This window comes from Carassius auratus, chromosome 23 (assembly GCF_003368295.1).
Source record: "Carassius auratus strain Wakin chromosome 23, ASM336829v1, whole genome shotgun sequence".
NCBI lineage: Eukaryota > Metazoa > Chordata > Actinopteri > Cypriniformes > Cyprinidae > Carassius > Carassius auratus.
The window spans coordinates 16,153,619-16,166,914 of record NC_039265.1 but is presented as its reverse complement, the minus strand read 5'-3'; the positions used below and the strand labels follow the sequence as shown (position 1 = coordinate 16,166,914).

Genomic DNA, 13,296 nt, shown 5'->3' with positions numbered 1-13,296 from the left:
TAAATGTTCACATTTAAAATACAATACAAAATCACTGAGGCACAAAGCGTGCCAAGATATAAGATATTAATGGAAAAAGAGAAGTATTCATAGGTTTCTTGAAGAAAGTCCATGCGGGTTAAGATTGCAAAGTAGCTAGGTGTACTGAAATTGTTATAATGAAGAAACTATAACCAGGAACAGGGACATCGCTGTAGATTTTTATTTTTTAAAGGAATAATTTACTTAAATGTAAATTTGTATCAAATTTATGCACCCTCAAGTCAGCCAAGATGTAGATGATGAGAATAAACAGATAAGAATGTTACAATTATCCACATTCCACTCTAGTCCATCAATTAACATTGTAAAGTGAAAAGCTGTGAGTTTGCAATAAAACAATTAAATGAATTTTAACTTCAAACCATTTATTTTGGGTAAAATAAGAGATTTCTCTCCATAATATTGCTTTTTTCCCCGGTGGAAAAAAAGTCCTCCTACCTGAATCAGGAGTGAAATATGCATGCAAAGATCAAGCACTGTTTACAAGCTAAAACCGTTTTAAGTTCATATTTCTAAACAAATAATATGTAGGTGCATTTTGTGACAGGACAAGTGATGAACTTTTTCACTGAAGGAAGCAATATTATAGATTATAGCCAGAAGCGTAACGGTTTTTTTTGCTTCACATGCATTAATTCATTGACTGGAGTAGTGCTGTGGATTATTGTGATGTTTTTATCAGCTGTTTGTGCTCTCATTCTGACGGCACCCATTCAATGCATGGTAAGTTGGTGAGCAAGTGATGTAATGCTACATTTCTCCAAATCGTTTCTGTAGAAGTAAATGCTACATATTGGATGGCCTGAGGATGAGTAAATATTCAGCAAATATTAATTATTGGCTGAACTATTCCATAAACTATTACACTAGCGTGCCCATCTATCCAGACTTTCACATGTTTATTTGTCAGAATGTGCAATTACTAGAAAGTTCTATAAATATGCTTCATTCTCCTTTAAATTTGGGGAAGGGCCATAGGAGTGGAGTGTTCTTGATGTAGTTCTGGAAAGCAGGATCTGAGCCCCACTTCTTCATAGCTTGTTTCTCAAGGATGGGGATCCCACTAACGTGTCTCAGTAAGAACCAGACGAAGACAGGAGAAAGTGCACTGAGATACTGAGGTCCACGCATGACGGAGGAAGCAGACACGAACAGGCCCGACCATTGCAGGATCTCCCCCAGATAGTTTGGGTGTCTGCTGTATGCCCACAGTCCATGATGAATAAACCTTCCCTGCGAATACAAGGCTTGTATGATGAATGCCTTAACATTAAATCAAATGTCATATGCAAATTAAAAAGCACTCAGGTCAGGATTTCTTGAAGCTGAATTCAAAATGTTTAATTAAAGGTGAAGTGTGTAATTTCTGCATCACTTTCCCCGTCTACCATTGGCTCGGCAACAGATAGCCCCGCCCCGCCCCTAATGAACACTTCAGGTTAAACCAAAGTGCCCGTTTCAGGCTGGTTAGGATGTTTAAACAAACCCAAAAAATAGTTCACATATAATTTAGATTTTTGAGTCCATGTGAAAAAATATGCACTTCTTTAGTGTTAATAAAAAGGTATCAAATCAAAAAATATTTTTTTATAAAATGTTCACTAACAACCAGAGGGTTAATAACAGCCAGTTTGATCCAGTGCATTATCTATTAGAGCACAGGCCTTATAAAATTCATGCTATTATGTTAAAATATCTCTTTTATGATATAAGTTATATGACTTAACCGTAGTCTTATCAAGTTACTATTATCAGTGCAAGTTATTACTCACAGCATTATCTGGATCACTCTTAAAATTCCACTTTTGCTGGTCAGCAATGGCCTGTGTAGCAAAACCCAGCCCCCATATTCCCCAGCCGATGTAGTCACGTCGGCCCAGGGGCGCATCCCTTCTCTCACTGTTTAGAATTAGGGTGGGCAACAGGGTAACAAAGACCCACAAAGCTAGAAAAAAAAGAGAAACAAGTTTTATTGTAATCTTGATGATGAGCCTTTTATTCAGGGTTTAATAAAGTTACTTTCCTAGTTGTTCTTGGTGTAGTATACTGGAATATTCCAATATAATAGATTTGAGATATGAAATAAATGCCGTCATTCATTCATTTGTCTGATCATTATGTGACAGAATAGAACAGTATAGAATAATCAGAAAATAATAGATGCTTCTACTTATAAGATTCAGAATATATGATAGAAAATATAATACAATAGCAGGTTTGTTTGCTGTGACGCTATTTTAGAATGATGTATAAAGACTGAACACAAATGGCCCACCACAGCCATCAATTAACCATAACTATGCAAATAATCAATAGCAGTGGTTGAAATACCTTGCATGGTCCAGTACACAAAGAATGTCCCAGGGCTGTCTCTGACATTGTTAAATCTCCGGTCTTGTCCTTCCTTTAGGATTCTAAGAAAGAGAAATGTCCCGAGCCTGCAGGACAAGGCCCAATCTGTTACTTATTGACTTATTAACCAGACCTTAATGGATACATTAATACAACATGAAGCTGGACTGACTTCACTTTTATTAATGCTGTTAAAGCAACAAGATTTCAAAAAATAGGCATGTATTTTAATTTACTGATCACTTTTACTATCTATCTAGCTATCTTACCTCAGACCCCAGGCAGTGACGAGTCCAGTTTGTACGTTCTGTCTAAAGTGGCCATTTCCGCCCCATTGACGACTCAGATGAGCCAGCAATATGAAGGTACCAGATCCTACAAAACAACGAAATTAATTTGTAGTTGAAACTGAAAAGACGTTCAATATCCTGCCAGATAGGGGCAGAGCAAACAGTCACCTGAATCCGTCCGTTTTAAAAGTGAGGCGTGTTCACTGAATATTTCACCAGTGAACCTAAAGACAGCTGATAGCAAAGTTCAAGGATTCTCAAGAGCACACTTCTCGGAGTGAAAGAGAGAGGGAATAGCGTTCAGGGACCAGGGTTTGAAAGACTGAAATGATTGGATAATATTTGTACTCCACTGTACTCCAAGGAATCCAAATTGAATGCTGACAGGTGAGTAGAAGCTATTTTATATCTAGGAATTTAGACTTTAAATTACATGGATAATCCTCAAATCCTCATGGATAATTCTCATAAATCCGCAGGCTTATATATATATATATGCCATGCATAAGCTGCTAATCAATATAGCTGTCAAATTAATATATGCAATCAATCTTAAACTATTTATGTATAACATAATCTTTTGAAATTGTGATACAATTTATTTTAATTCTCTGTACAGAGGTTTCTGTTTAAAAGTCATGTTTCCATTCAAATATGATTTAATGTTGTGTGGTCAGATGCCTCTGTGTTGTATAATATTGGTGTGTAATGTATGTTTTTTTAAAAAAGGTGTACTGCACATTGGTCAACTAACTGTTGTTTTAAATGGTACTTTACAAATAAATTACCTTGCACTGACATCAAGGCTTTTGCTAATCTGATCTAAGATCATTCCCGAGTTTTACAGTTGTTCTTTTATAACACCACTTTTCTGACAAATCCCGCCTCTATCTGCAGGATTTACAGTGACGTCTCCAAAGTTTGTCCAATTATACGAAGGCTACTCTGTAGATAAATTGATCTGATTGGTTGAGAGGGCGGGCTTTCGAAATATATTTCAATAAACGTTTATGATTACGCCTTGTGGGTGGAGACATTTTTATGGTGGTTTCACAACAAGTTATCAAAGTTTTAGATAACCATCGACTCGTAATGCAATTGGATAACAACATATTTTAAACGTAAAAAAAAGGAGTTACATGAGTTGAAACGCAATAAAACAACTGCAATGTTTTTTTAGGCGAAATATAATTTTTATGTGTGCATACTGCATAAACATTAGAAATACGACGAAATATACATTCAAATACTACTATATCAATATCGCGTGACAACGCCTTTTGGATAAATCATTTACCTGCCAAGTCGTAAAACTTTTCCGTTTTGAAAGCAGACGCTACTGCCCAGCCGAGCCACTGAATGGACAGGTCGGTGACTGCACACTTGACCAACGTGCTTCCCATGATCATGTCCAGCAGGTCCTGAAGAAGCAGCATGTTATACACCTGGGTTCAGTCAAAAAAGCAGAGCAAAGTTCATTATATTCACATTTGTGAGGAAGAGGCGTGGCCAATCTGTGGCTTATGGGAAATGTAGTTTGGAAATCTTTGTGATGCTTTTTATGTCTTACTGCTTATACAGAAAAGAAAAAGCATATGTGACTCATAATAGAAAATAAAATAATAGAACAAATGCAAATCTTTACTTCTACTTATTTGATTCAGAATAGAATAGAAAAGAAAAGGGAAATGGAACAGAATATTCATTAGCTATGTGATAGAATAGAAGAATAGAGAACAGGTGCAAAGTTCAGCTTCTATTTCATACAATACATTTAATTATATAGTGCTTTCTTTCAATATATATTGTTTGAAAGCAGCTTCTCAGAAATAAATAGTTATTAATAGTGCTAATGTTGCAAAATTCATAAATTTTTTCAACTTCAGCTGAAGAGCAGCAATATTGTCATTATTAAGCTCAATTCAGTTCAGTGTTGCTTCATAATATAATATAATATAATATAATATAATATAATATAATATAATATAATATAATATAATATAATATAATATAATATAATATAATATGACTCTAGCAACACTGTGACTATAGGATAAATGGTTTGAAAAATGATATATATATACACCTAAAATAATATAATTTCAACGTTCTCCACAAGCGTGTCCTTATATAACCATTCACTATAAAATATGTCTCAGAGGTGGCCACAGTGCTCAAGTCATGACCTGGAAAGATAAGACCTTTATGACTTATGGAAGAAGTCAAGAGAAGGTGTGTTTGGACAGAATACAGACGTATGTAAAGACACCAAGTCCACTGTCGTTTGCTCTAAAAATGTCCTTTTACTTTCCAGGGCTGGCCAAGTAATTTGAGGGTCTAACAAAATATTATTCGAGAAGAAAACAAGTGGAGAACATGGCAGAGAGCAAGGCCAGCATCAGCTCGAAAGGAGGGGCCAATGTGCTAGCTAAACGGGTGCAGAAACAATTGAACAGAGCACAGGAGAAGGTACATGGCTGGAATCATAAAACACAACGTCAAGAGCGCCAATGAGATTTCCAAAGTTTCCTGTTTGAGAGCACAGAAAATTTAGTGTTATTTTCATCCACTGATCAATCCAGTCACATAACATGGGAGTAGCAAGTTGCTTTATCTACTCCATTGACAAGAGCCAATGTAAACAAGCAGCTTCATCCTCTGCTTAACAGTCTCCGTTATTGTATTTTATTTAAATACCAAGGCTTACTAAGTCACCATTTACTTTTCTATCTTCACCTACTGAGACGGTTTAAACCAGGGGTGTCCAGTCCTGTTCCTGGAAACTTCAGCTCCAACCCTGATCAAACACAACTGAACCAGGAGCACTGTAAGTATCTATAGGCAGGGTTAGAGCTGGACTCTGCAGGTAGATCTGAAGATCTCTAGGAACAGGACTACACACCTCTGGTTTAAGCCCTTCATATCTTGTAATCTCAAACTGTCTATTGGAGAAGTCAGCTGAATAGTTCTATACAACCATGTAAGGAAGCTTTTTCTTTGCCAGTGTTCACTTATCAATATTTTAAGGTTCGGGTGGAACATTCATTTGCAGTGCTGTCAGTATAGTTTGAGAATCCCCTTGTCGTGGCTGTCAGGTATGTAATATGTGATGCCTTTGCAGGTATTGCAGAGGCTTGGCAAATCTGAGGAGACCAAAGATGAGCACTTTGAGCAGCGTGTGATGGACCTCCAACGCCAGCAGGTACATCTGCTGTGGTAAACAAAGTAACTGTTTTGAAAGTCAAAAGGTTGCCTAATATGTCTTTGTGATCTCCTTTGCAGAGTGATGGATACAAAATATACAAGGACCTTAAAGCATACCTCAACGCTGTCACAGGTTGACTCTTTACTATCAGACTCATATAGGAGATCAGCTTCTTATGAACAGGATTAATGGCATGCCTTATTATTTTTCTTGTATGTTTATCAGTAATGAGGGATGCCTCAGGTCGACTGTTTCAGTCCTTGTTTGATGCCTACGATGATAAGTGGGACGGCGCGGAGGATCTCCGGGCAGTTGTGGAGGTTAGTCTCAGAACCCACTGCAAGAATACATAGAAAAAAACAGAAAAGGTAATGTTATGCCAGGAAATTATCCGTTAAGTTTACGTTTCATTTAACCCTAAAACACAACACAATGTGTGTAAAACATTTGTAAATATCTTAACAGATTTTCTTTAATGATAAAAGTACATTGGGCCTATTTTAAAGACTTTAGGGTCTAGGGCAGACTGTGATGAAAGATATTTTAAAATCCAAATGCGTGGACATCAGCGAAATTTCACACAAAACTATATGTTCATTGTGCATTTGTCAGTAGATATTTTATATGATATAAATAAATAAATATATAAATTAAATAAATAAATAAATATATATATATATATATATATATATATATATATATATATATATTATTATTATATTTATATATATATATATATATATATATATATAACAGGGCTCTGTGGAATACTTGATTCTGATTGGTAAATCGCGACACTCCAAGATAATAACCGATTAAAATAATAATAAATGTTACATCTGCTTCACGTTGTGGTCCTGATCACTTGTTTCTGTAAATTGTGGGGACTTTCCATAGTCTTATATTACTTTTATACTAATATTTTGAGTCTATCACTAAACCCAACCCTACCCCTAAACCTACCCCTTACAGAAAACATTTACTATTAAATACAAAAATAGTCCCCACAATGTCAGAAATTTCAGGTTTTACTATCTTTGTGGAGACATTTGGTCCCAACAATGTAGCATAAACAAACGCGCACACACACACACTATAATTACCTATATTAATACAAATGTGGCTCTCTGTGTTCCAAAGGGGGAAGAGCATCTGTGGAACGATTATGAGGACAAGCTGCGTAATCAGGCATTAATCACAATGGAGTCTTACATGAGCCAGTTTCCAGATGTCAGGGTAACGACGGCCGCCTCACGTACTGGCAAATGCACCTTGCACAAAGCTTTCAATCATTTTAAAATGCAGTTTGTAAACCATTTTCTTTCATGATTCAGGAAAAGGTGGCCAAGCGAAACAGGAAACTCGTAGACTATGACTCTGCTCGCCATCACCTGACAGGGCTGCAGAATGCCAAAAAGAAGGATGATGTCAAAATTGGAAAGGTATTATTCTGCCTGACATAGAGAAACACTCACTCAGTAAGTTTGTTCATTGGCTTACTGATAAGTCGCATGTTCTTTTCTGCCAAACATGACATTACTAGCAACATATGGGTATGATTCAGATTTAATGAAGACCAAATGTATAGGACTTTGTTTTTATAGGCAGAGGATGAGATGAACGCGGCAAAGGTGATATTTGAGGACATGAACAGGGAGCTGAAGATGGAACTGCCTCTTCTGTTTGACAGGTTATTATTTTTATAGATCTGGTTTAAATCTTAATGTCCATTACCCTTATTAATTTCTGTTTGTTCTGCGTTCTGTAGTCGCATTGGATGCTATGTCACAGTCTTCCAAGCCATCTCCAACCTCAGAGACATCTTCTACAAGGACCTTACCAATGTAAACCAAATGATTTCAAATAAGACACTCGAATCAGACAAAAAAAAAGTGATTGCTCGTGTTCTGCAACTACCTGAGATTTTTTTTTCTTTCTGTTTTGGCCTCAAGAACAATGAGGTTCTACAGACTGTAATGAAAGAGCTGAGCACCCAGCATCCAGACAAGATCTTTGTCGTGAAGAACGTCAACTGGTATAAGGCTTTATAGTCTGTTAGTCTATTTAAATACCAGTAGCATAATACTTTATTTTACCACATTACTCTTTTTGTTTTCCTTTTAAGTGCTGGTTCCTTGAAGAGAAGGTCATTTAGAGACACGTTGTCCCCAAGATCACTTAAAAGCTTTTATGATTTCCACATGAGTTACAACCCCAGGGGATCTCTCAGGTAAAAAGCATCATTTCAGTTTCTCTGGATGCCTTGTAGATTTTAAAGAACTAACGCCATCTGCTGGTGAATGTGCATGATTAATAATAATAATAATAGACATAAAAAAAAGTGTTGCCATTTATGGTTCAAGCAATGATTTACTCTAAAATTCAAAAGTGCTTGTTTACTACTGGTTGTATTTTTATTTATTAATTACAGTCAGTTTTGTCCCATATAAGAATAATGTGGTATCTTTGTTAGGATATTTCTTTCTAACATATTTCTCTGCACACTTTCTGTTACAGGAAAGACAATGCATCCAGTTTTAGGTCTGACAGACCAACATATGGGTCATACAGCCCTAAGCAGACAAGCCCCACCAGCCCTCGACCCCTTTATGACAACGTCTCTGGTGCCAAGGATGCAAAAGGCAGCCCTGCAAGATTAGATTATTCTACAGAGGAAGGTACCTCGTCCCATGAGCCACGACTGGATAACACCAGCTACTCTGAAGATAAAACAGTGGAGGAAGACAAGAAAGCCAAAAAGGAGGAGTCCTCGCAAGCCTCAGATCAAAAGACGCCAAACGAGGAGGAGTCTTCCGAGGAGGACAGTGGTGAGAGAGAACTGAAACCAAACTCAAATATCGTTGAAAGCTCCAAGATCGAAGATCAAAAACCACCTGAGAAGGTGAGGAGTGATGGGCCTTCTGGTGTGGAGAATGGAATAGCTCATGACAATAAATCAGATGTGGAACAAGCTGATGCGTCAAACAATGTGAGTTCTGTAAAGGTGTAAACACATTATTAAAATACATGAGTGCATATTAGAGAGAGAGCGAGAAGGAGAGAGAGAGACTTCTTTTAAAAACATTCACTACTGTTTGTTATTAAACTTTAAAGTTTGGAATAAATATGATTTTTTAATGTTTTGTAGTGTTCTATAAGCAACGAGGTTGCATTTATTTAATGAAAAAAAAAACAGTATTTCATATATTTTAAAATCAAAATTTTTCATGTGATGTAAAGCTGAATTTTCAGCATCATTTGTCCAGTCTTCAGTGTCACGTGATCCTTCGGACATTTTTATAATATGCTGATTTGGTGTTCAAGAAAAATGTCTTATTATAATCAATGTTGAAATCATTTACTGCTTAATATTTGTGAAGAAACAGTATTTCAGAATTTTATTGTTTTAGCATTCTTTGATGAATAGAAAGTAAAAAAAAAAAAACATAATTTATTTGAGATTATTATTATTAACCTTTCATGTGCAGTCCATATGTATTTATAGTCATGCTTTTAACAATTCCAAATAATTCCTTCCATAATTTCTACTTTTATGTACGGTTTGAAAAACATACAGTATACAGTGTACTGCAGTGTTGTATTTCATTCTGAACATAACCATTATGTTTATTCTTAAAGAAACCTAAATATAAATCAGAATGAGGTGTCATTTTGATTTGTTTGACCTGTTTCAAGGCTCTTACCAAGAGTGACCATCCGTCAGGAGAGGTGAAGGAGGGAGCTACAACAGAGACCCCTAAATAGCAGACAAAAGGTCAGCATAATTTGAGAGCACTTCCAGCTCACACTCATGTCGTGCAGATGTGTTTCATTTCATCCACTATGAGCAAATGGCTTAATGTGTTTCTTATTTCAATTTCATATCTGTTTACAGAGAAGGCACACTGAATATTGGCAATACGGAATCGGACCTAGGATGTAAAATGCTGTACTCATTTTTTTTTTTCATCCTTGATCTTTTGAGATATGTATTTTCAGATAAATATTTACATTTTGAGTTATAATTCAAGAACAGCTTCTTTTAGAAAATAATCACTTTCATGGACTGTCTTTTATCCTACTGTATGTGGTGGTCTTCCTTAAGGATTGTAATGTTTTTAGATACATAACTCAATAGCCTATGTGACATGCATGTATCTAATTGATTAAAAGAACAAATGTGTATAACGTAAGCTACTTGACAATCATCCATCATTAAATAAATTAATAAAAATTGTCACTCAGTTGCTTATTGTTTTTGTTCCGTCACGCACTTAAGCAATTCAACTAATGATCCAAATCACCTTTCTTTTTTTAGAGGTTGGTCGAGCATGCTTTTAGGGTGGTGGTTGTTGTTGTTGGTTAATATTAGTCATTTAGTGTAACGCGACCATTGTTTGATTCTTCGTGGGAGCGAGCGGGCAGGAAGAAACGATCGTGAACGCGCCTACACTCCGCAAAGGGAAGTCACTCGTTTCAGAGAATCGACTCTTTCGAACTGTTCTTTGTTCCAAAGAAAGAATAAATGATTCTTTGCGTCATGACGCAAATACGTCACCTGGATGCAATGAGACGTCCTGATAAAAGCAAATGTAGTTTATTCGTTTTTTTCTATTACTTTTTATTGAATTTTTTATTTTATGTGCACCAGTTTAGTTTGTTGCAGCTATGATATAGGTCATAAAAACATAAAATACATTAATAATTAAACTTTTTTTTGTATTTAGGCTAGATTTGGCCTAAACATTACTTATTTAGTCACAAAATGTACATGTTTTAATAAAATAGTACAAGTAAATGAAAACAATTACAGTTATTTTACATTAAGGAACTCTGTGATGTAAGCTATAATACGTGCGTTGATAAAACTGTCATACATTCAAGCTGTAAACCTACTTTTAGGGTTTCTGACTCGAAAACATTCAGTCCTATTCGTGAACGGATCGTTTAGGTTGGAATTGTGAACCAGTTCGTTCAAATGATTCACTTAAAAGATTCAAATCAAGTAAACGATTCCTTTACAAATCGGACATCACGCACTCACACAGTATGTGGATGAGCTTGTGGTGGATTCATACCGTTCTGCGTTGGCGTGCCTTGAACACTGCTTACTTTCCATGATTTCTCAGGCTAAAGTTTAACTCTGATAAAAGTTTTCTGAATCTTCAACTTAAAGCAGTTTATCCCCGCTTTTTGACACTCAAGCAGGTAAGTTTTTTTTGTTCCTGTTGGGCTGGAAGTAACGTTAGATCTGACGGTTTCAAATGGCTGAACGGCTGAAGATGAGTTTTACAGCTCTTTAAAGTGATCGTTCACCGTGTGAGAGGGGATTTCCGACTACTATCGATCAAATCAAAGAAACAGAATCGTGAGGATTACAGCTTTAGGTGGTCTCTACTACAAACAAACAAACAAACAAACCATCTCGCCGGTCGCACCTCTGTCTTTGTGTGTGCTGTACCTGGCTACATCACAATGAGAACCGGTTAAAAATGAGCTTTGTGTTTTAACCCTACGAGATTTTAAAGAAGGAAAATGGATTCAATTTAGGAAGTGAGACTTGTGACTGCTCTCGCAGCATTTTATTTTTAACTTTAAGGTTCAACAGAGTACATTATATTCAAGTGGGTAAATATAGTAAAAAAAAAAATGAAAAGCTAATGCAAACATTTAATTTATATTAATATTGACATTATTCCCCTTAACACAGCAATAAAAAAATAAAATACATTTTTCTCCCTTAAATCATGCCTTATCTGACCTGTCTCCACCCTTGTGTGAATTTCTTCACACTGACTTCTTCTTTAACACTAGCATTTTATCCTATCATATATAGACGTAATTATATAATAATGATATCTTTATATATTTTAAGATTAAATTGATGTATTATTAAAAATATTTAAAGTTGTGTCTCCATGTATTGTAACAGTAATTCAATAAGTAAAATAGTTTGTGATAATGACATTGTAACCTTTCAAGTATATTTCCAAACACAAGTGTGTGTTTTTTTTTTTACGCTTGTCAACCACATTACTCTGATTTTGTGTAATAAGCCAAAATCAGCATTACATTCTTTTTTACTATGAATTTTGTAGTATGATGAATTTGAAGAACATTTTTAAAGTAAATATAAAGCATCAGTGATGTTGGGCACAGAGAACTAGCTCGTTCTTCTCACTTTTCCCATCACATTAGAATTTTATTTTTCAATAAAAATGAAGAAAGTTTTCTAAATGTGGAAGTAAAGTGCCAAACGAGTGTTTAACAATTATAAAAGTATTTATAAATGTAATCATTTACAATCTGTTATTATTGCATCCTGTTAATGTACAACAATACTGAGGTGCAACTAAGTCCTAGTATGCATCTGCCTATGCGATACCATGAAAATTAATAGCCTTTTAGTTCAATAACCTACCATTCTGCCAATTTTCACCTGTGATATTATTAAAGTGATAAGAATTAAACTTGTATTGAGAAGTATGCAGATGTCTTTTTGGTGGGAGCTGTTGCCATGTTGAATCGTAATATTGGGGCTCCATTGATCATGGCTTTTCTTAGTCTTGGTGCGTGAGCTAAACTCACCTACTCAGAGTTGACTGAACTTCCACAATTCAGCTGTTCTGAATCCGACAACTCTTGAGTTTCCCATCTCAGACCAAGTCAACTCAAAGTTCAAGTTTTAACACAAAGTTGGTTGAACCTCCTTATTGAAACAGGCCCCAGGCCATCCAAGATGTTGATGGGGTTGTAGTGAATGGGTGCCGTCAGAATGAGAGTCTAAACAACTGTTAAAAACATCACCATAGTCCACAAGACTCCAATTAAAGTCTTGTAAATAAAAAAAAACTGCTTGTTTGTAAGAAACAAATCCATCAAGATGTTTTTTACGTCAAAAAAACTTGGATGGCCTGAGGGTGAGCAAACTCTCAGGAGAGTGAACCATACCTTTAATTTAGCTGGAAACAGCAATTATGTGCAATTAATATTGTACAATTTATAATTATACAATGTTTAAACTAAAAGAAGCACCCTTATTATAGCATGACCTTATGATGTATAGCTGTAGAATTTTTTTTTTTTTTTTTAAAGCAGGTTTACATGAGTCTTTGAAAAGTACTTCTCTTTCAAAAAGTCATAATGATATTTAAGTCCCTGAACATTTAATACACAATTTCTTATTCCTCCACCCACATATAAATGTCCCTCTCTTCAAAAAATACCAGTAGGCCTTAATGGGACATAAAGTGTACAGGTTGAGTGATGCAGTACATCTGTCTCACATCCCAGTGATGTTTGTCCACTTTTAGTTAATGCTTAAACGGATGTTTACTTAAGTCATCGTCTGTTACAGAATGCATATATGTAAAAAGTAACCGTTGGACTATAATTTTCATGTTGAAA

The 13,296-nt window shown here is 35.5% G+C and overlaps 2 protein-coding genes across 2 annotated transcripts; one reads left to right on the top strand and one right to left on the bottom strand.

Moving 5' to 3' along the window:
* Positions 1–178: 178 nt before the first annotated feature.
* LOC113041528 (uncharacterized) lies at positions 179–4,193 on the bottom strand. The gene is made up of 5 exons (XM_026200123.1): positions 3,982–4,193; positions 2,664–2,769; positions 2,374–2,480; positions 1,815–1,987; positions 179–1,275 (listed from the first exon to the last, which is right to left on the bottom strand). Exons 1-5 carry the CDS (start codon positions 4,118–4,120, stop codon positions 988–990), a joined length of 813 nt encoding a protein of 270 aa, XP_026055908.1. The 5' UTR covers positions 4,121–4,193; the 3' UTR covers positions 179–987.
* bin2a (bridging integrator 2a) lies at positions 2,829–10,131 on the top strand. Its single transcript, XM_026200122.1, has 14 exons — positions 2,829–3,071; positions 4,999–5,153; positions 5,806–5,886; positions 5,967–6,021; positions 6,115–6,209; positions 7,030–7,125; positions 7,224–7,331; positions 7,494–7,579; positions 7,658–7,733; positions 7,842–7,924; positions 8,015–8,119; positions 8,407–8,878; positions 9,586–9,664; positions 9,785–10,131. The coding sequence occupies exons 2-13, from the start codon at positions 5,061–5,063 to the stop codon at positions 9,652–9,654; spliced, it is 1,419 nt and encodes a 472-aa protein (XP_026055907.1). The 5' UTR covers positions 2,829–3,071; positions 4,999–5,060; the 3' UTR covers positions 9,655–9,664; positions 9,785–10,131.
* The last annotated feature ends 3,165 nt before the right edge of the window (positions 10,132–13,296 follow it).